This window comes from Salmo salar, chromosome ssa29 (assembly GCF_905237065.1).
Source record: "Salmo salar chromosome ssa29, Ssal_v3.1, whole genome shotgun sequence".
NCBI lineage: Eukaryota > Metazoa > Chordata > Actinopteri > Salmoniformes > Salmonidae > Salmo > Salmo salar.
Genome location: NC_059470.1, coordinates 36,920,001 through 36,941,296, shown reverse-complemented (window position 1 = coordinate 36,941,296; position 21,296 = coordinate 36,920,001). Strand labels below are relative to the sequence as shown.

Genomic DNA, 21,296 nt, shown 5'->3' with positions numbered 1-21,296 from the left:
TAATCCATGACTTCTGGTTGTGGTATGTACGTACGGTCACTGTGGGGACGACGTCATCGATGCACTTATTGATGAAGCCAATGACAGATGTGGTGTACTCCTCAATGCCATCGGAAGATTCCCGGAACATATTCCAGTCTGTGATAGCAAAACAGTCCTGTAGCTTAGCATCTGCTTCATCTGACCACTTTTTATTGACCGAGTCACTGGTGCTTCCTGTTTGAATTTGTTGCTTCTATGCAGGAATCAGGAGGATAGAATTATGGTCAGATTTGCCAATTGGAGGGCGAGGGAGAGCTTTGTACATGTCTCTGTGTGTAGAGTAAAGGTGGTCTAGAGTTGTTTTCCCTCTGGTTGCACATTTAACATGCTGATAGAAATTTGTTAAAACAGATTTAAGTTTTCCTGCAGTCCCCGGTCTCTAGATGAGCGTTTTCCTGTTTGCTTATGGTGGAATACAGCTCATTGAGTGCGGTCTTAGTGCCAGCCTCGGTCTGTGGTGGTATGTAGACAGCTACGAATAATACAGATGAAAACTCTCTAGCGTAAATAGTGTGGTCTACAGCATATCATGAGATACTCTACCTCAGGCGAGCCAAACCTTGAGACTTCCATAGATATCGTGCACCAGCTGTTGTTTGCATATATGCATAGTTCGTCATCCCTTGTCTTACCAGACACCGCTGTTCTATCCTGCCGATACAACGTATAGCCAGCCAGCTGTATGTCATACCCTCTTTACGACTGTGTTGCTGTGTTTGGACCAGGATTGGTCCTTATTGGGTGAGTCGTGGGTGAACAGGGAGTACAGGAGGGACTAAGCACACACACCTGAGGGGCCCCATGTTGAGGATCAGCGTGTCAGATGGCTGTTCTGATGTCCAGGGAAGGTTAGTGATGGCTGTTCAGATGTCCAGGGAGAGGTTAGTGATGGCTGTTCTGATGTCCAGGGAGAGGTTAGTGATGGCTGTGCTGATGTCCAGGGAGAGGTTAGTGATGGCTGTTCTGATGTCCAGGGAGAGGTTAGTGATGGCTGATGGCTGTTCTGATGTCCAGGGAGAGGTTAGTGATGGCTGTTCAGATGTCCAGGGGGAGGTTAGTGATGGCTGTTCTGATGTCCAGGGAGAGGTTAGTGATGGCTGTGCTGATGTCCAGGGAGAGGTTAGTGATGGCTGTGCTGATGTCCAGGGAGAGGTTAGTGATGGCTGTGCTGATGTCCAGGGAGAGGTTAGTGATGGCTGTTCTGATGTCCAGGGAGAGGTTAGTGATGGCTGTTCTGATGTCCAAGGAGAGGTTAGTGATGGCTGTTCTGATGTCCAGGGAGAGGTTAGTGATGGCTGTTCTGATGTCCAGGGAGAGGTTAGTGATGGCTGTGCTGATGTCCAGGGAGAGGTTAGTGATGGCTGTTCTGATGTCCAGGGAGAGGTTAGTGATGGCTGTTCTGATGTCCAGGGAGAGGTTAGTGATGGCTGTTCTGATGTCCATGAGAGCACTACATGTGTATTTGGGCCCATGAGGAAGAGAGGAAAGTAAAGAGAGAGCAACAGGCAGAGCTATCACCTCCACATCCTTCCTTCCTGTCATTCATTCATTATGAGTATAAGTACTTTGGTAATTGCTGGTCCTCAGGTACTAAGAGGAAGTTCCTTCAAGTAGGAAGTACCTCCTAATCCCAGGAAGTCACTAGCGGAGCCACAATACAAGACAACCATTTTTCTGACAATGACTGAGCAGAGACGGGAGCATACTGCTGTTATTGTCTGCTGGGAGACATTATTACAACTTATTAAAAAAAAAAAGCATTTAGCAGACGCTCTTGTCCAGAGCGACTTAGAGTAAGTAGTTAGTCCTACATTTTTATACTGGTCTCAATCACACAACCCTGGCATTACAAGCACCATGCTCTACCAACGGTGGCACGCGGGACTGTCCATATCATGGAATATCACAATGTATTGTTGTTCGGACCACAGACAACATTGTAAATACCACCAATATGTCACGTCCTGGCCAGTATATAAGGTTAATTGTTTTGTAGTTTGGTCAGGGCGTGGCAGGGGGTATTTGTTTTCTGTGGTTCGGGGTGGTGTGTTTGTGTAAAGGGTGTTTAATTTAGTAATTACGGGTTTTGGTTTATGTTTAGTAATTCTATGGTTAGTCTAGGTTGTGTGTTTCTATGTTTGGTTGATTGGGGTTGGGACTCTCAGTTGAAGGCAGGTGTTGTCTATCTGCCTTTGATTGAGAGTTCCATATATTAGGGTGTGTTTGTATGTGTGATTTGTGGGTGATTGTTCTGTGTTTCGCCTTGTGCCTTACCAGACTGCGCTGAACTGCCGGAGTGGCCAGACTGCGCTGAACTGCCGGAGTGGCCAGACTGCGCTGAACTGCCGGAGTGGCCAGACTGCGCTGAACTGCCGGAGTGGCCAGACTGCGCTGAACTGCCGGAGTGGCCAGACTGCCCTGAACTGCCGGAGTGGCCAGACTGCCCTGAACTGCCGGAGTGGCCAGACTGCCCTGAACTGCCGGAGTGGCCAGACTGCCCTGAACTGCCGGAGTGGCCAGACTGCCCTGAACTGCCGGAGTGGCCAGACTGCCCTGAACTGCCGGAGTGGCCAGACTGCCCTGAACTGCCGGAGTGGCCAGACTGCCCTGAACTGCCGGAGTGGCCAGACTGCCCTGAACTGCCGGAGTGGCCAGACTGCCCTGAACTGCCGGAGTGGCCAGACTGCCCTGAACTGCCGGAGTGGCCAGACTGCCCTGAACTGCCGGAGTGGCCAGACTGCCCTGAACTGCCGGAGTGGCCAGACTGCCCAGACTGTCCCGAATTGCCAGACTGCCCAGACTGTCCCGAATTGCCAGACTGCCCAGACTGTCCCGAATTGCCAGACTGCCCAGACTGTCCCGAATTGCCAGACTGCCCAGACTGTCCCGAATTGCCAGACTGCCCAGACTGTCCCGAATTGCCAGACTGCCCAGACTGTCCCGAATTGCCAGACTGCCCAGACTGTCCCGAATTGCCAGACTGCCCAGACTGTCCCGAATTGCCAGACTGCCCAGACTGTCCCGAATTGCCAGACTGCCCAGACTCTCCCGAATTGCCAGACTGCCCCGACTGCCCCCCCGGCGAAGCCAGAGTGGCCCGACAGCCTGGAACGGCCGGAGCCAGAGCCACCTCCAGAAATAGGTGGGTTGGGGAGGGGGTGTAGCACAGTGCCGTCGTTGACGGCAGCCACCCTCCCTTCCCTCCCTTTAGAAAAGGGGACTTTTTGTTGGTGTTGCTTGGGGTTATTTTTTTGTTAAGGTGCTTCTGGGGTAGCACCTTTAAGGGGGGTACTGTCACGTCCTGGCCAGTATATAAGGTTAATTGTTTTGTAGTTTGGTCAGGGCGTGGCAGGGGGTATTTGTTTTCTGTGGTTCGGGGTGGTGTGTTTGTGTAAAGGGTGTTTAATTTAGTAATTACGGGTTTTGGTTTATGTTTAGTAATTCTATGGTTAGTCTAGGTTGTGTGTTTCTATGTTTGGTTGATTGGGGTTGGGACTCTCAGTTGAAGGCAGGTGTTGTCTATCTGCCTTTGATTGAGAGTTCCATATATTAGGGTGTGTTTGTATGTGTGATTTGTGGGTGATTGTTCTGTGTTTCGCCTTGTGCCTTACCAGACTGCGCTGAACTGCCGGAGTGGCCAGACTGCGCTGAACTGCCGGAGTGGCCAGACTGCGCTGAACTGCCGGAGTGGCCAGACTGCGCTGAACTGCCGGAGTGGCCAGACTGCGCTGAACTGCCGGAGTGGCCAGACTGCCCTGAACTGCCGGAGTGGCCAGACTGCCCTGAACTGCCGGAGTGGCCAGACTGCCCTGAACTGCCGGAGTGGCCAGACTGCCCTGAACTGCCGGAGTGGCCAGACTGCCCTGAACTGCCGGAGTGGCCAGACTGCCCTGAACTGCCGGAGTGGCCAGACTGCCCTGAACTGCCGGAGTGGCCAGACTGCCCTGAACTGCCGGAGTGGCCAGACTGCCCTGAACTGCCGGAGTGGCCAGACTGCCCTGAACTGCCGGAGTGGCCAGACTGCCCTGAACTGCCGGAGTGGCCAGACTGCCCTGAACTGCCGGAGTGGCCAGACTGCCCTGAACTGCCGGAGTGGCCAGACTGCCCTGAACTGCCGGAGTGGCCAGACTGCCCAGACTGTCCCGAATTGCCAGACTGCCCAGACTGTCCCGAATTGCCAGACTGCCCAGACTGTCCCGAATTGCCAGACTGCCCAGACTGTCCCGAATTGCCAGACTGCCCAGACTGTCCCGAATTGCCAGACTGCCCAGACTGTCCCGAATTGCCAGACTGCCCAGACTGTCCCGAATTGCCAGACTGCCCAGACTGTCCCGAATTGCCAGACTGCCCAGACTGTCCCGAATTGCCAGACTGCCCAGACTGTCCCGAATTGCCAGACTGCCCAGACTCTCCCGAATTGCCAGACTGCCCCGACTGCCCCCCGGGCGAAGCCAGAGTGGCCCGACAGCCTGGAACGGCCGGAGCCAGAGCCACCTCCAGAAATAGGTGGGTTGGGGAGGGGGTGTAGCACAGTGCCGTCGTTGACGGCAGCCACCCCTCCCTTCCCTCCCTTTAGAAAAGGGGACTTTTTGTTGGTGTTGCTTGGGGTTATTTTTTTGTTAAGGTGCTTCTGGGGTAGCACCTTTAAGGGGGGGTACTGTCACGTCCTGGCCAGTATATAAGGTTAATTGTTTTGTAGTTTGGTCAGGGCGTGGCAGGGGGTATTTGTTTTCTGTGGTTCGGGGTGGTGTGTTTGTGTAAAGGGTGTTTAATTTAGTAATTACGGGTTTTGGTTTATGTTTAGTAATTCTATGGTTAGTCTAGGTTGTGTGTTTCTATGTTTGGTTGATTGGGGTTGGGACTCTCAGTTGAAGGCAGGTGTTGTCTATCTGCCTTTGATTGAGAGTTCCATATATTAGGGTGTGTTTGTATGTGTGATTTGTGGGTGATTGTTCTGTGTTTCGCCTTGTGCCTTACCAGACTGTTTTTGTTGATCGTTCGTGTTTTGTTATTTTGTACGTTCGTTTTGAAAGATAATTAAAAAGCAAGATGAGCATTCACGTACCTGCTGCGTTTTGGTCCACATTTTCTGATGACGATTTCGCATTATCGTCAGAAGACGAAGACAACAAGTGTGACACAATATTTATCATTTAATTTGATCTTCCCCTACTATTAGTACTACAAGTATTTCCACGATGCCAAAACGCTGTACACAGCTGATAATATAACACTTGCAGTTTCGTTATCATTTGGAAACTTTTTGCAACGTCTACTGTTTCATTTCTAATAGATTTATGTTGATGTTGTTTTTGTGTCTTTTCGCTTTTGTTAATTGTTTATTTCACTCGCTTTGGCCCATGTGAACACGTTTCCCATGTCAATAAAGTCCCATTGAAATTAACATTTATAATAAATGATTAGCCTTTGTGATGAGATGACAAAGTAGTGGTCAGATTTTCTGACACAACTCGCTGTCTTCCATCTTAAGATGAATGTACTGACTATGACTGGTCCACCTAGCTATCTGTAGATGAATGTACTGACTATGACTGGTCCACCTAGCTATGTGGAGATGAATGTACTGACTATGACTGGTCCACCTAGCTATCTGGAGATGAATGGACTGACTATGACTGGTCCACCTAGCTATCTGGAGATGAATGTACTGACTATGACTGGTCCACCTAGCTATCTGGAGATGAATGTACTGACTATGACTGGTCCACCTAGCTATCTGTAGATGAATGTACTGACTATGACTGGTCCACCTAGCTATGTGGAGATGAATGTACTGACTATGACTGGTCCACCTAGCTATCTGTAGATGAATGTACTGACTATGACTGGTCCACCTAGCTATCTGGAGATGAATGTACTGACTATGACTGGTCCACCTAGCTATCTGGAGATGAATGTACTGACTATGACTGGTCCACCTAGCTATCTGTAGATGAATGTACTGACTATGACTGGTCCACCTAGCTATCTGGAGATGAATGTACTGACTATGACTGGTCCACCTAGCTATCTGCAGATGAATGTACTGACTATGACTGGTCCACCTAGCTATGTGGAGATGAATGGACTGACTATGACTGGTCCACCTAGCTATCTGTAGATGAATGGACTGACTATGACTGGTCCACCTAGCTATCTGTAGATGAATGTACTGACTATGACTGGTCCACCTAGCTATCTGTAGATGAATGGACTGACTATGACTGGTCCACCTAGCTATCTGGAGATGAATGTACTGACTATGACTGGTCCACCTAGCTATCTGGAGATGAATGGACTGACTATGACTGGTCCACCTAGCTATATGAAGATGAATGTACTGACTATGACTGGTCCACCTAGCTATCTGAAGATGAATGTACTGACTATGACTGGTCCACCTAGCTATCTGTAGATGAATGTACTGACTATGACTGGTCCACCTAGCTATGTGGAGATGAATGGACTGACTATGACTGGTCCACCTAGCTATCTGGAGATGAATGTACTGACTATGACTGGTCCACCTAGCTATCTGGAGATGAATGTACTGACTATGACTGGTCCACCTAGCTATCTGAAGATGAATGGACTGACTATGACTGGTCCACCTAGCTATCTGGAGATGAATGTACTGACTATGACTGGTCCACCTAGCTATGTGGAGATGAATGTACTGACTATGACTGGTCCACCTAGCTATCTGAAGATGAATGTACTGACTATGACTGGTCCACCTAGCTATCTGTAGATGAATGTACTGACTATGACTGGTCCACCTAGCTATGTGGAGATGAATGGACTGACTATGACTGGTCCACCTAGCTATCTGGAGATGAATGTACTGACTATGACTGGTCCACCTAGCTATCTGGAGATGAATGTACTGACTATGACTGGTCCACCTAGCTATATGGAGATGAATGTACTGACTATGACTGGTCTACCTAGCTATCTGAAGATGAATGGACTGACTATGACTGGTCCACCTAGCTATCTGGAGATGAATGTACTGACTATGACTGGTCCACCTAGCTATCTGGAGATGAATGTACTGACTACGACTGGTCCACCTAGCTATCTGGAGATGAATGGACTGACTGGTCCACCTAGCTATCTGGAGATGAATGTACTGACTATGACTGGTCCACCTAGCTATCTGGAGATGAATGTACTGACTACGACTGGTCCACCTAGCTATCTGGAGATGAATGGACTGACTATGACTGGTCCACCTAGCTATCTGGAGATGAATGTACTGACTATGACTGGTCCACCTAGCTATCTGGAGATGAATGTACTGACTATGACTGGTCCACCTAGCTATCTGGAGATGAATGGACTGACTTGGTCCACCTAGCTATCTTGGAGATGAATGTACTGACTATGACTGGTCCACCTAGCTATCTGGAGATAAATGTACTGACTACGACTGGTCCACCTAGCTATCTGGAGATGAATGGACTGACTATGACTGGTCCACCTAGCTATCTGGAGATGAATGTACTGACTATGACTGGTCCACCTAGCTATCTGGAGATGAATGTACTGACTATGACTGGTCCACCTAGCTATCTGGAGATGAATGGACTGACTATGACTGGTCCACCTAGCTATCTATCTGGAGATGAATGTACTGACTATGACTGGTCCACCTAGCTATCTGGAGATGAATGGACTGACTATGACTGGTCCACCTAGCTATCTATCTGGAGATGAATGTACTGACTATGACTGGTCCACCTAGCTATCTGGAGATGAATGTACTGACTATGACTGGTCCACCTAGCTATCTGGAGATGAATGTACTGACTACGACTGGTCCACCTAGCTATCTGGAGATGAATGGACTGACTGGTCCACCTAGCTATCTGGAGATGAATGTACTGACTATGACTGGTCCACCTAGCTATCTGGAGATGAATGTACTGACTACGACTGGTCCACCTAGCTATCTGGAGATGAATGGACTGACTGGTCCACCTAGCTATCTGGAGATGAATGTACTGACTATGACTGGTCCACCTAGCTATCTGGAGATGAATGTACTGACTAAGACTGGTCCACCTAGCTATGTGGAGATGAATGTACTGACTATGACTGGTCCACCTAGCTATCTGAAGATGAATGTACTGACTATGACTGGTCCACCTAGCTATCTGTAGATGAATGTACTGACTATGACTGGTCCACCTAGCTATCTGAAGATGAATGGACTGCCTATGACTGGTCCACCTAGCTATCTGGAGATGAATGGACTGCCTATGACTGGTCCACCTAGCTATCTGGAGATGAATGTACTGACTATGACTGGTCCACCTAGCTATCTGGAGATGAATGTACTGACTACGACTGGTCCACCTAGCTATCTGGAGATGAATGGACTGCACTGGTCCACCTAGCTATCTGGAGATGAATGTACTGACTATGACTGGTCCACCTAGCTATCTGGAGATGAATGTACTGACTACGACTGGTCCACCTAGCTATCTGGAGATGAATGGACTGACTATGACTGGTCCACCTAGCTATCTGGAGATGAATGTACTGACTATGACTGGTCCACCTAGCTATCTGGAGATGAATGTACTGACTACGACTGGTCCACCTAGCTATCTGGAGATGAATGGACTGACTATGACTGGTCCACCTAGCTATCTATCTGGAGATGAATGTACTGACTATGACTGGTCCACCTAGCTATCTGGAGATGAATGTACTGACTATGACTGGTCCACCTAGCTATCTGGAGATGAATGTACTGACTACGACTGGTCCACCTAGCTATCTGGAGATGAATGGACTGACTGGTCCACCTAGCTATCTGGAGATGAATGTACTGACTATGACTGGTCCACCTAGCTATCTGGAGATGAATGTACTGACTACGACTGGTCCACCTAGCTATCTGGAGATGAATGGACTGACTATGACTGGTCCACCTAGCTATCTGGAGATGAATGTACTGACTATGACTGGTCCACCTAGCTATCTGGAGATGAATGTACTGACTATGACTGGTCCACCTAGCTATCTGGAGATGAATGACTGACTATGACTGGTCCACCTAGCTATCTGGAGATGAATGTACTGACTATGACTGGTCCACCTAGCTATCTGGAGATGAATGTACTGACTATGACTGGTCCACCTAGCTATCTGGAGATGAATGGACTGACTATGACTGGTCCACCTAGCTATCTATCTGGAGATGAATGTACTGACTATGACTGGTCCACCTAGCTATCTGGAGATGAATGGACTGACTATGACTGGTCCACCTAGCTATCTATCTGGAGCTGAATGTACTGACTATGACTGGTCCACCTAGCTATCTGGAGATGAATGTACTGACTATGACTGGTCCACCTAGCTATCTGGAGATGAATGTACTGACTACGACTGGTCCACCTAGCTATCTGGAGATGAATGGACTGACTGGTCCACCTAGCTATCTGGAGATGAATGTACTGACTATGACTGGTCCACCTAGCTATCTGGAGATGAATGTACTGACTACGACTGGTCCACCTAGCTATCTGGAGATGAATGGACTGACTTGTCCACCTAGCTATCTGGAGATGAATGTACTGACTATGACTGGTCCACCTAGCTATCTGGAGATGAATGTACTGAGAGTAAATCACACTGAATAAGAATGTCTACTTAATGACTCAAATGTCAATGCAAATGCACTATTGGCTGTAAGACAATGAACACAAGTACTTCTCTTCTTTTCTCCAATACTTTACTTGCCCTAACACACCCAATCCTACACACACACACACACACACGCACACACGCACGCACGCACGCACGCACGCACAGGCACAGACACACGCACGCACGCACGCACAGGCACAGACACACACACACACACACGTAGGACCTGATCACAGTCCGTGGTAGCATCTGGACTCCCGATGTGTGTGTGTGTGTGTGTGTGTGTGTGTGTGTGTGTGTGTGTGTGTGTGTGTGTGTGTGTGTGTGTGTGTGTGTGTGTGTGTGTGTGTGTGTGTGTGTGTGTGTGTGTGTTCCCAGTAGACTGTCCAAGTCCCTCCAGCTGGTTCTTTCCACACACAGATGCCTACAGATAAAAGCCAGGGATGCTCACCACCTGTCCACACACATACACACATATACACACACACACACACACACACACACACACACACACACACACACACACACACACACACACACACACACACACACACACACACACACACACACAAGCACACAGTCTTTGTCTCGTCAGCACACTTTGACACAAACTGAGGAAACCTAAGAAGAAACAGTTGTAGAAATGGAAACCCCCATCTGGTATCATGTCTGGGTATAAACATTATAATCACCTTATAAAGAGTTATGGCTGTACACGTTCATATAATATGGATACTAAAATTAAACCACCATATATTCACTTCCCCTTTTCTAGTGTTGGGGAAGCTACTCGGGAAAAATATAGTTCGCCAAGCTACCAGTTACTTAACAATAGAAGAAGTTAAGCTACACTTAAGAACAAAAAAACAGTTTACTTAAATAAAGCGTCTTTGAAAAAGTAGTTCACTAAATCCAACATATCCTATCTCAATCTGACTACAAAATTACAAGAACAGATCACTCGGGAGTCATGTAATGTTAACAGAATGTGTAATTTCACATATTAAACAACAAAACAATGTTTCAAGTGAGAATAAGGCAGGTCTGATGTGAGAAAAAAAATACATGAAATGTTTGCCTACTTCACCCATATTTTATGTGTAGTTCCAGTAGTTAGCTACACCGCTACATGGTAAAAGAGTAGTGTGTAGTTCCAGTAGTTAGCTACACCGCTACATGGTAAAACAGTAGTGTGTAGTTAGCTACACCGCTACATGGTAAACAGTAGTGTGTAGTTCCAGTAGTTAGCTACACCGCTACATGGTAAAACAGTAGTGTGTAGTTAGCTACACCGCTACATGGTAAAACAGTAGTGTGTAGTTCCAGTAGTTAGCTACACCGCTACATGGTAAACAGTAGTGTGTAGTTCCAGTAGTTAGCTACACCGCTACATGGTAAAACAGTAGTGTGTAGTTCCAGTAGTTAGCTACACCGCTACATGGTAAAACAGTAGTGTGTAGTTAGCTACACCGCTACATGGTAAAGCAGTAGTGTGTAGTTCCAGTAGATAGCTACACCGCTACATGGTAAAACAGTAGTGTGTAGTTAGCTACACCGCTACATGGTAAAGCAGTAGTGTGTAGTTCCAGTAGTTAGCTACACCGCTACATGGTAAAACAGTAGTGTGTAGTTAGCTACACCGCTACATGGTAAACAGTAGTGTGTAGTTCCAGTAGTTAGCTACACCGCTACATGGTAAAACAGTAGTGTGTAGTTAGCTACACCGCTACATGGTAAAACAGTAGTGTGTAGTTAGCTACACCGCTACATGGTAAACAGTAGTGTGTAGTTCCAGTAGTTAGCTACACCGCTACATGGTAAAACAGTAGTGTGTAGTTCCAGTAGTTAGCTACACCGCTACATGGTAAAACAGTAGTGTGTAGTTAGCTACACCGCTACATGGTAAAGCAGTAGTGTGTAGTTCCAGTAGATAGCTACACCGCTACATGGTAAAACAGTAGTGTGTAGTTAGCTACACCGCTACATGGTAAACAGTAGTGTGTAGTTCCAGTAGTTAGCTACACCGCTACATTGTAAAACAGTAGTGTGTAGTTCAAGTAGTTAGCTACACCGCTACATGGTAAAACAGTAGTGTGTAGTTCCAGTAGTTAGCTACACCGCTACATGGTAAAACAGTAGTGTGTAGTTCCAGTAGTTAGCTACACCGCTACATGGTAAAACAGTAGTGTGTAGTTCCAGTAGTTAGCTACACCGCTACATGGTAAAACAGTAGTGTGTAGTTCCAGTAGTTAGCTACACTGCTACATGGTAAAACACTAGTGTGTCGTTCCAGTAGTTAGCTACTCCGCTACATGGTAAAACAGTAGTGTGTAGTTCCACTAGTTAGCTACACCGCTACATGGTAAAACAGTAGTGTGTAGTTCCAGTACTTAGCTACACCGCTACATGGTAAAACAGTAGTGTGTAGTTCCAGTAGTTAGCTACACCGCTACATGGTAAAACAGTAGTGTGTAGTTCCAGTAGTTAGCTACACTGCTACATGGTAAAACAGTAGTGTGTAGTTCCAGTAGTTAGCTACACCGCTACATGGTAAAACAGTAGTGTGTAGTTCCAGTAGTTAGCTACACCGCTACATGGTAAAACAGTAGTGTGTAGTTCCAGTAGTTAGCTACACCGCTACATGGTAAAACAGTAGTGTGTAGTTCCAGTAGTTAGCTACATCGCTACATGGTAAAACAGTAGTGTGTAGTTCCAGTAGTTAGCTACACCGCTACATGGTAAAACAGTAGTGTGTAGTTCCAGTAGTTAGCTACACCGCTACATGGTAAAGCAGTAGTGTGTAGTTAGCTACACCGCTACATGGTAAAGCAGTAGTGTGTAGTTCCAGTAGTTAGCTACACCGCTACATGGTAAAACAGTAGTGTGTAGTTCCAGTAGTTAGCTACACCGCTACATGGTAAAACAGTAGTGTGTAGTTAGCTACTCCGCTACATGGTAAAACAGTAGTGTGTAGTTCCAGTAGTTAGCTACACCGCTACATGGTAAAACAGTAGTGTGTAGTTCCAGTAGTTAGCTACAATGCTACATGGTAAAACAGTAGTGTGTAGTTAGCTACTCCGCTACATGGTAAAACAGCAGTGTGTAGTTCCAGTAGTTAGCTACACCGCTACATGGCAAAAAGTTACTAACTACATGAAAACTACCAGCAAGCTACTGCAAAATGTTGATGAACTACATGAAGTTCACTACTCGACAACACTGGCCTTCTCTTCTCTTTTTCTATCACCTTTCCTCTGGCTGTTTTTTATTGCGTACTCTCTCTCTTTCCTCTCTCTCTCTCTTACCTGTCTCTATCTCCTGTCTCTCTCACTCTCTCTTTCTCTCTCCTCTGTCTCTCTCCTCTGTCTCTCTATCTCTCTCCTCTCTCTCCTCTCTCTCTCTATCCCTCTCTCTTCCCTGTCTCTCTCTATCTCCTGTCTCTCTCTCCCGTCTCTCTCTCCTCTCTTTCTCTCTCTTTCTCTCCTCTCTCTCTCCTCTCTTTCTCTCTCTATCTCATACTCTCTCCTCTCTATGTCTCTATCTCCTGTCTCTCTCTCTCCCGTCTCTTTCTCCTCTCTCTCCTCTCTTTCTCTCTCAATCTCCTGTCTGTCTCTCTCTCCTCTCTCTCTCAATCTCCTGTCTCGGTCTCTCTCTCGCCTGTCTCTCTCTCCTCTCTCTCTCAATCTCCTGTCTCGGTCTCTCTCTCGCCTGTCTCTCTCTCCTCTCTCTCTCGCCTGTCTCTCTCAATCTCCTGTCTCATGTCTCTCTCTCTCAATCTCCTGTCTCATGTCTCTCTCTCTCAATCTCCTGTCTCGGTCTCTCTCTCTCAATCTCCTGTCTCTCATATGTCTCATATGTCTCTCTCTCGCTCTCTCGCTCTCTCGCTCTCTCTCTCGCTCTTTCGCTCTCTCCTCTAACTCTCTCTCTCCTCTCTCTCTCTCCTGTCTCTATCTCCTGTCTCTCTCTCTCCTCTCTCTCCATCTCTCCTCTCTCTCCTCTCTTTCCTCTCTTTCTCTCTCCTCTGTCTCTCTTTCTCTCTCCTCTGTCTCTCTCCTCTCTCTCTCTCTCTCTCTCTCGCTCTCTCTCTCTCTCTCGCTCTCTCTCTCGCTCTCTCTCTCGCTCTTTCGCTCTCTCCTCTAACTCTCTCTCTCCTCTCTCTCTCTCCTGTCTCTATCTCCTGTCTCTATCTCTCTCCTCTCTCTCCTCTCTCCATCTCTCCTCTCTCTCCTCTCTTTCTCTCTCCTCTGTCTCTCTTTCTCTCTCCTCTGTCTCTCTCCTCTCTTTCTCTCTCTCTCTCTCTCTTTTTCTCTCTCTCATACTCTCTCCTCTCTCTCCTCTCTCTCTCTCGCTCTTTCGCTCTGTCCTCTAACTCTCTCTCTCCTCTCTCTCTCCTGTCTCTCTCTATCTCCTGTCTCTCTCTATCTCCTGTCTCTCTCTCTCCCGTCTCTCTCTCTCCCGTCTCTCTCTCCTCTCTCTCCTCTCTTTCTCTCTCAATCTCCTGTCTCTCTCTCTCTCCTGTCTCTCTCTCCTCTCTCTCTCACTCTCTCGCTCTCTCCTCTCTCTCTTTTTCTCTCTCATACTCTCTCCTCTCTCTCTTCTCTCGCTCTTTCGCTCTCTCCTCTAACTCTCTCTCTCCTCTCTCTCCTGTCTCTATCTCCTGTCTCTCTCTCCCGTCTCTCTCTCCTCTCTCTCCTCTCTTTCTCTCTCAATCTCCTGTCTCTCTCTCTCCTGTCTCTCTCTCCTCTCTCTCTCACTCTCTCGCTCTCTCCTCTCTCTCCTCTCTCTCTCCTGTCTCTCCCAATCTCCTGTCTCGGTCTCTCTCTCTCCTGTCTCTCTCTCCTCTCTCTCTCTCTCTCTCTCCTGTCTCTCTCTCTCCAATCTCTCTCTCTCCTCTCTTTCTCTCTCAATCTCCTTTCTCTCTCTCTCTCCTGTCTCTCTCTCCTCTCTCTCTCACTCTCCTCTCTCTCTTCTCTCTCTCCTCTCTCTCTCCTCTCTCTCTCTCTCTCCTGTCTCTCTCAATCTCCTGTCTCAGTCTCTCTCTCTCCTGTCTCTCTCTCCTCTCTCTCTCTCTCCTGTCTCTCTCTCTCCTGTCTCTCCTCTCTCTCCTCTCTTTCTCTCTCCTCTGTCTCTCTTTCTCTCTCCTGTCTCTCCTCTCTCTCCTCTCTTTCTCTCTCCTCTGTCTCTCTTTCTCTCTCCTCTCTCTCCTCTCTTTCTCTCTCTCTCTCTCTCTCCTCTCTCTCTCTCTCGCTCTCTCTCTCTATTAGGCTCTGCTTTGTTTCTTCTTCATCTGTCTGTCCATCCATCCGTCCCAGACCCAGACAGTGTCTGAGTCACAAATGGCACCCTATGTCCCTGCATATTGCGTATTTTTAAACAGATCTATATGGACCCTGGTAAAAAAAAAGAAACAAAAAAAGTAGTGCACTATATATAGGGAATAGGGTTCCATTTTTGGACAAAGAGAATCCAGAGGGTGTTGGGTAGCACGTAGACAAAGACTTCCTTTATCAGACAGGGGTCAGCTACAGAGTTCAGCTTTTCAGAGGCTTATCAAGATGTGCTGTTGGTGGTGTGTTGAAAACCCAATCACTAATTCTAGAAGAAAAAAAAACACATATACCCACTCCTGCGATTCCCACCAAGATCTCACGGTCTCACTTCAGTATTCCATCGTTTTTCCGGTCCCCCTCCGTTCCCCCCTTGGAGGAATGTTGAATACTGAAGTGAGAACGCAGGATAAAGGTAAAAAACTTGACAGTTAAGTTTTAGTCACTCATTCTGAATGGTTAAGGTAAGGTCTAAAGTTTGGGATAGGGTTAAAACATTAGGTTTAGTTTCTCATTCTGAGTGGTTATGGTACGGGTTAAAGTTTGGGATAGGGTTAAAACTAAAATAATAAAAATTAGTTTGTAGCACTGAGATTGAACCCACGATCCTCTGAGCTATAGCTTGCGTTTTAAATCCTCTAGCCCCATCCACAACACCCTAGTTAGCCTCTAGCCCCATCCACAACACCCTAGTTAGCCTCTAGCCCCATCCACAACACCCTAGTTAGCCTCTAGCCTAATATATCATAATAGGCGCTCACGTTGTCCCTAGTGGACAGTATTGAAGACATCTCCTGTCATCCTGGGGACAAGAACAAACGTCTACTACTCCAGTGGATCTGGTGTAACATGGCTGGGGATTCCAAGAGATAAAGAGAGAGAGGTGGAGAGATAGAGAGAGAGAGCCCAGAATAATCCATGGGAGAGAGAGAGAGAGAGAGAGAGAGAGACCAGTATAATCCATGAGAGAAAGAGAGAAAGAGAGAGAGAGACCAGAATAATCCATGAGAGAGAGAGACCAGTATAATCCATGAGAGAGAGAGAGAGAGAGCGAGGGAGAGGGAGAGAGAGAGAGAGAGAGACCAGTATAATCCATGAGAGAGAGAGACCAGTATAATCCATGAGAGAGAGAGAGAGAGAGAGAGAGAGAGAGAGAGAGACCAGTATAATCCATGAGAGAGAGAGACCAGTATAATCCATGAGAGAGAGAGAGAGAGAGAGAGAGAGAGAGAGAGAGAGACCAGTATAATCCATGAGAGAGAGAGACCAGTATAATCCATGCCAGCCGTGTGCAGAACACCAGAGGAGCAGGTGCAAACAGTTGAAGCAGCTGTCAGTAAGCTGCTTGATCTCTTTTGATATCTTAATTGTTAGTGGATCTCAGCTGTCAGCTCCTCAGTCCCGGACCAGCCTTGTTCTCCTCTCCCATCTGTCAGAGTAGACCAGGGCTTCTTCACATATTCCAAATAGCACCCTATTCCCTGTATAGTGCAGTACTTTTGATCAAGGCCAATAGGGAATAGGGTGCTATTTGGGATGTAGACGAGGACCATAGGGTGGTCTGGTGTTCCTCTCTCTCTACCCAACTGAGGGGCTGCGTCTCTGGGATGTGTCCGGCCCGTCTGGCCTGTATGAGGGAAATCGGGTCTGATTGCTGCCATTTCCTCCTCTTCTCTCGGGTCGGCCAAGGGTGGAGGCAGATAATTGCCACATTTCAAAAACTACTGAAATCTGTCAAGTCAACCCCCAAGCCTCTACCCCACCCCCTAAACCCCCATCCCCTACCACCCCACCCCCTAAACCCCCATCCCCTACCACCCCATCCCCTAAACCCCCACCCCCTAAACCCCCCCCTAAACCCCATCCCCTACCACCCCATCCCCTAAACCCCCACCCCTAAACCCCACCCCCTAAACCCCATCCCCTACCACCCCCCATCCCCTAAACCCCCATCCCCATCCCCTACCACCTCCCATCCCCTAAACCCCCATCCCGAACCACCCCAAACCACCCCATCCCCTAAACCCCCACCCCCTAAACCCCACCCCTAAACCCCCATCCCCTACCACCCGCATCCCCTACCACCCCCATCCCCTACCACCCCCTCCCCTACCACCCCATCCCCACCACCCCCATCCCATACCACCCCCATCCCCTACCACCCCCATCCCCTACCACCCCCATCCCCTACCCCCCCCATCCCCTACCACCCCCATCCCCTACCACCCCCATCCCCTACCACCCCATCCCATACCACCCCCATCCCCTACCACCCCCATCCCCTACCACCCGCATCCCCTACCACCCCCATCCCCTACCACCCCCCTCCCCTACCACCCCATCCCCTACCACCCCCCATCCCATACCACCCCCATCCCCTACCACCCCCATCCCATACCACCCCCCATCCCCTACCACCCCATCCCCTACCACCCCCATCCCCTACCACCCCCATCCCCTACCACCCCATCCCCTACCACCCCCATCCCCTACCACCCCCATCCCCTACCACCCCATCCCCTACCACCCCCATCCCCTACCACCCCCCTCCCCTACCACCCCCATCCCCTACCACCCCCATCCCCTACCACCCCCCCTCCCCTACCCCCCATCCCCTACCACCCCCATCCCCTACCACCCCATCCCCTACCACCCCATCCCATACCACCCCCATCCCCTACCACCCCATCCCATACCACCCCCATCCCCTACCACCCCCATCCCCTACCACCCCCCATCCCCTACCACCCCCATCCCCTACCACCCCCCATCCCCTACCACCCCCCATCCCCTACCACCCCCTCCCCTACCCCCCCATCCCCTACCACCCCCCATCCCCTACCACCCCCATCCCATACCACCCCCATCCCCTACCACCCCCCATCCCCTACCACCCCCCATCCCCTACCACCCCCATCCCATACCACCCCCCATCCCCTACCACCCCATCCCCTACCACCCCCCATCCCCTACCACCCCCATCCCATACCACCCCCCATCCCCTACCACCCCATCCCCTACCACCCCCATCCCCTACCACCCCATCCCCTACCACCCCCATCCCCTACCACCCCCATCCCCTACCACCCCCTCCCCTACCACCCCCCATCCCCTACCACCCCCCATCCCCTACCACCCCATCCCCTACCACCCCCCATCCCCTACCACCCCATCCCCTACCACCCCCATCCCCTACCACCCCCATCCCCTACCACCCCCATCCCCTACCACCCCATCCCCTACCACCCCATCCCCTACCACCCCCAGCCCCTACCACCCCATCCCATACCACCCCATCCCATACCACCCCATCCCATACCACCCCATCCCCTACCACCCCCATCCCCTACCACCCCATCCCCTACCACCCCCATCCCCTACCACCCCATCCCCTACCACCCCATCCCCTACCACCCCCCATCCCCTACCACCCCCCATCCCCTACCACCACCCCATCCCCTACCACCCCCCATCCCCTACCATCCCCCTCCCCTACCCCCCATCCCCTACCACCCCCCCATCCCCTACCACCCCCCATCCCCTACCACCCCCCATCCCCTACCACCCCCATCCCCTACCACCCCCATCCCCTACCACCCCCCATCCCCTACCACCCCCCATCCCCTACCACCCCCATCCCCTACCACCCCCCATCCCCTACCACCCCATCCCCTACCCCCCATCCCCTACCCCCCCATCCCCTACCCCCCATCCCCTACCACCCCCCATCCCCTACCACCCCCATCCCCTACCACCCCATCCCCTACCACCCCCATCCCATACCACCCCCATCCCCTACCACCCCCATCCCCTACCACCCCCATCCCCTACCACCCCCATCCCCTACCACCCCATCCCCTACCCCCCATCCCCTACCCCCCCATCCCCTACCCCCCCCATCCCCTACCACCCCCCATCCCCTACCACCCCCATCCCCTACCACCCCATCCCCTACCACCCCCATCCCATACCACCCCCATCCCCTACCACCCCATCCCTACCACCCCATCCCCTACCACCCCATCCCCTACCACCCCCCTCCCCTACTACCCCATCCCCTACCACCCCATCCCCTACCACCCCCATCCCCTACCACCCCCCATCCCCTACCACCCCCCATCCCCTACCACCCCATCCCATACCACCCCATCCCCTACCACCCCCATCCCCTACCACCCCCATCCCCTACCACCCCCATCCCCTACCACCCCATCCCCTACCCCCCATCCCCTACCACCCCCATCCCCTACCCCCCCATCCCCTACCACCCCCATGGTTTAGGTCTGGATCAGGTCTGGATCAGGTCTGGATCAGGTCTGGATCAGGTCTGGCTGGATCAGGTCTGGATCAGGTCTGGATCAGGTCTGGCTGGATCAGGTCTGGATCAGGTTTGGATCAGGTCTGGCTGGATCAGGTCTGGTTGAAGTCTGGTTCACAGAGACAGACAGACACCAGGCATCATTATGAAGAGATCAGTCATGGTGAAGTGACAGTGAGAGGTCCATCCCATAATGCACTACTTTAGACCAGGACCCATAGGGTAGTGTACTACTTCAGACCAGGACCCATAGGGTAGTGAACTACTTTAGACCAGGACAAATAGGTAGTGAACTACTTTAGACCAGGACAAATAGGTAGTGCACTACTTTAGACCAGGCCCCATAGGGTAGTGCACTACTTTAGACCAGGCCCCATAGGGTAGTACACTACTTTAGACCAGGACCCATAGGGTAGTGCACTACTTTAGACCAGGACCCATAGGGTAGTGCACTACTTTAGACCAGTTCCCATAGGGAGAGAGTGGGGAGGGGGAGAGCGAGGGCGGGAGGGGAGAGAGAGGGGTAGGGGGAGAGTGTGGGGGTAGGGGGAGAGAGAGGGGTAGGGGGAGAGAGAGGGGGTAGGGGGAGAGACAGGGGGAGGGGGAGAGACAGGGGGTAGGAGGAGAAAGAGGGGGTAGGGGGAGAGAGGGGGGAGGGGAGAGAGGGGGAGAGAGAGGGGGTAGGGGAGAGAGAGGGGGTAGGGGGGAGAGAGAGGGTGGTAGGGGGAGAGAGAGGGTGGTAGGGGAGAGAGAGTGGGTAGGGGGAGAGAGAGGGGGGTTGGGGGAGAGAGGTGGGAGGGGGAGAGAGAGGGGGTAGGGGGAGAGAGAGGGGGGTTGGGGGAGAGAGGTGGGAGGGGGAGAGAGAGGGGGTAGGGGGAGAGAGAGGGTGGTAGGGGGAGAGAGAGGGGGGAGGGGGAGAGAGAGGGTGGTATAGGGAATATGCTGTCAGTAGGAACACACATAGGGCTCTACATAGGGAATATGCTGTCAGTAGGAACACACATAGGGCTCTACATAGGGAATATGCTGTCAGTAGGAACACACATAGGGCTCTACATAGGGAATATGCTGTCAGTAGGAACACACATAGGGCTCTGGTTAAAAGTATTGCACTACATAGGGAATATGCTGTCAGTAGGAACACACTTGGGTCTATAAATCAAATCAAATCAAATTGTATTAGTCACATACGCCCGAATACAACAGGTGTAGACCTTACAGTGAAATACTTACTTACGAGCCCCTAACCGACAATGCAGTTTCCCCCAAAATATGGATAAGAATAAGAGATAAAAGTAACAAGTAATTGAAGAGCAGCAGTAAAATGACAATAGTGAGACTATATACAGGGGGTAACGATACAGAGTCAATGTGTGGAGGCACCAGTTAGTTGAGGTAATATGTACATGTAGGTAGAGTTATTAAAGTGACTATGCATAGATGATAACAACAGAGAGTAGCAGCGGGGTAAAGGGGTGGAGAGAGGGGGGCAATGCTAATATCTTGGACATAGACTTGGCGCTCTGGACTGGAAGGTTAAGGATATGAGAGGACATAGGGGAGAGGGATAGAGGGATATAGGGGTAGAGAGATAGAGGGATAGAGGGATAGAGGGATAAAGAGATAGAGGATTAGAGAGATAGAGAGATAGAGGGATAGATATATAGAGAGATAGAGGGAAAGAGGGATCTATAGAGAGAGATAGAGAGATACATATATAGAGGGATAGAGAGATAGAGCGATAGAGCTAGGATGGAGGGATAGAGCGATAGAGCGATAGAGGGGTGGAGGGATAAAGAGATTTATGGATATAGAGGGACAGTGCTGGGATGGAGGGATAGAAAGATATAGAAGGACAGAGTTAGGATGGAGGGACATAGAGATATATTGGGGGATTATAGAGTGATAGAGAGATAGAGAGATAAAGAGATATATAGAGATATAGA

General features: G+C 50.1%; 1 protein-coding gene across 1 annotated transcript in view; it reads left to right on the top strand.

Moving 5' to 3' along the window:
• The window catches only part of LOC123731548 (basic proline-rich protein-like), a 29,804-nt gene extending 10,491 nt beyond the window's left edge, over window positions 1-19,313 (top strand). Inside the window, exon 5 of the mRNA XM_045710824.1 lies at window positions 18,300-19,313. Coding sequence (XP_045566780.1) covers window positions 18,300-19,313 — 1,014 coding nt within the window. The remainder of the gene's footprint in view (window positions 1-18,299) is intronic.
• Window positions 19,314-21,296: the final 1,983 nt, after the last annotated feature.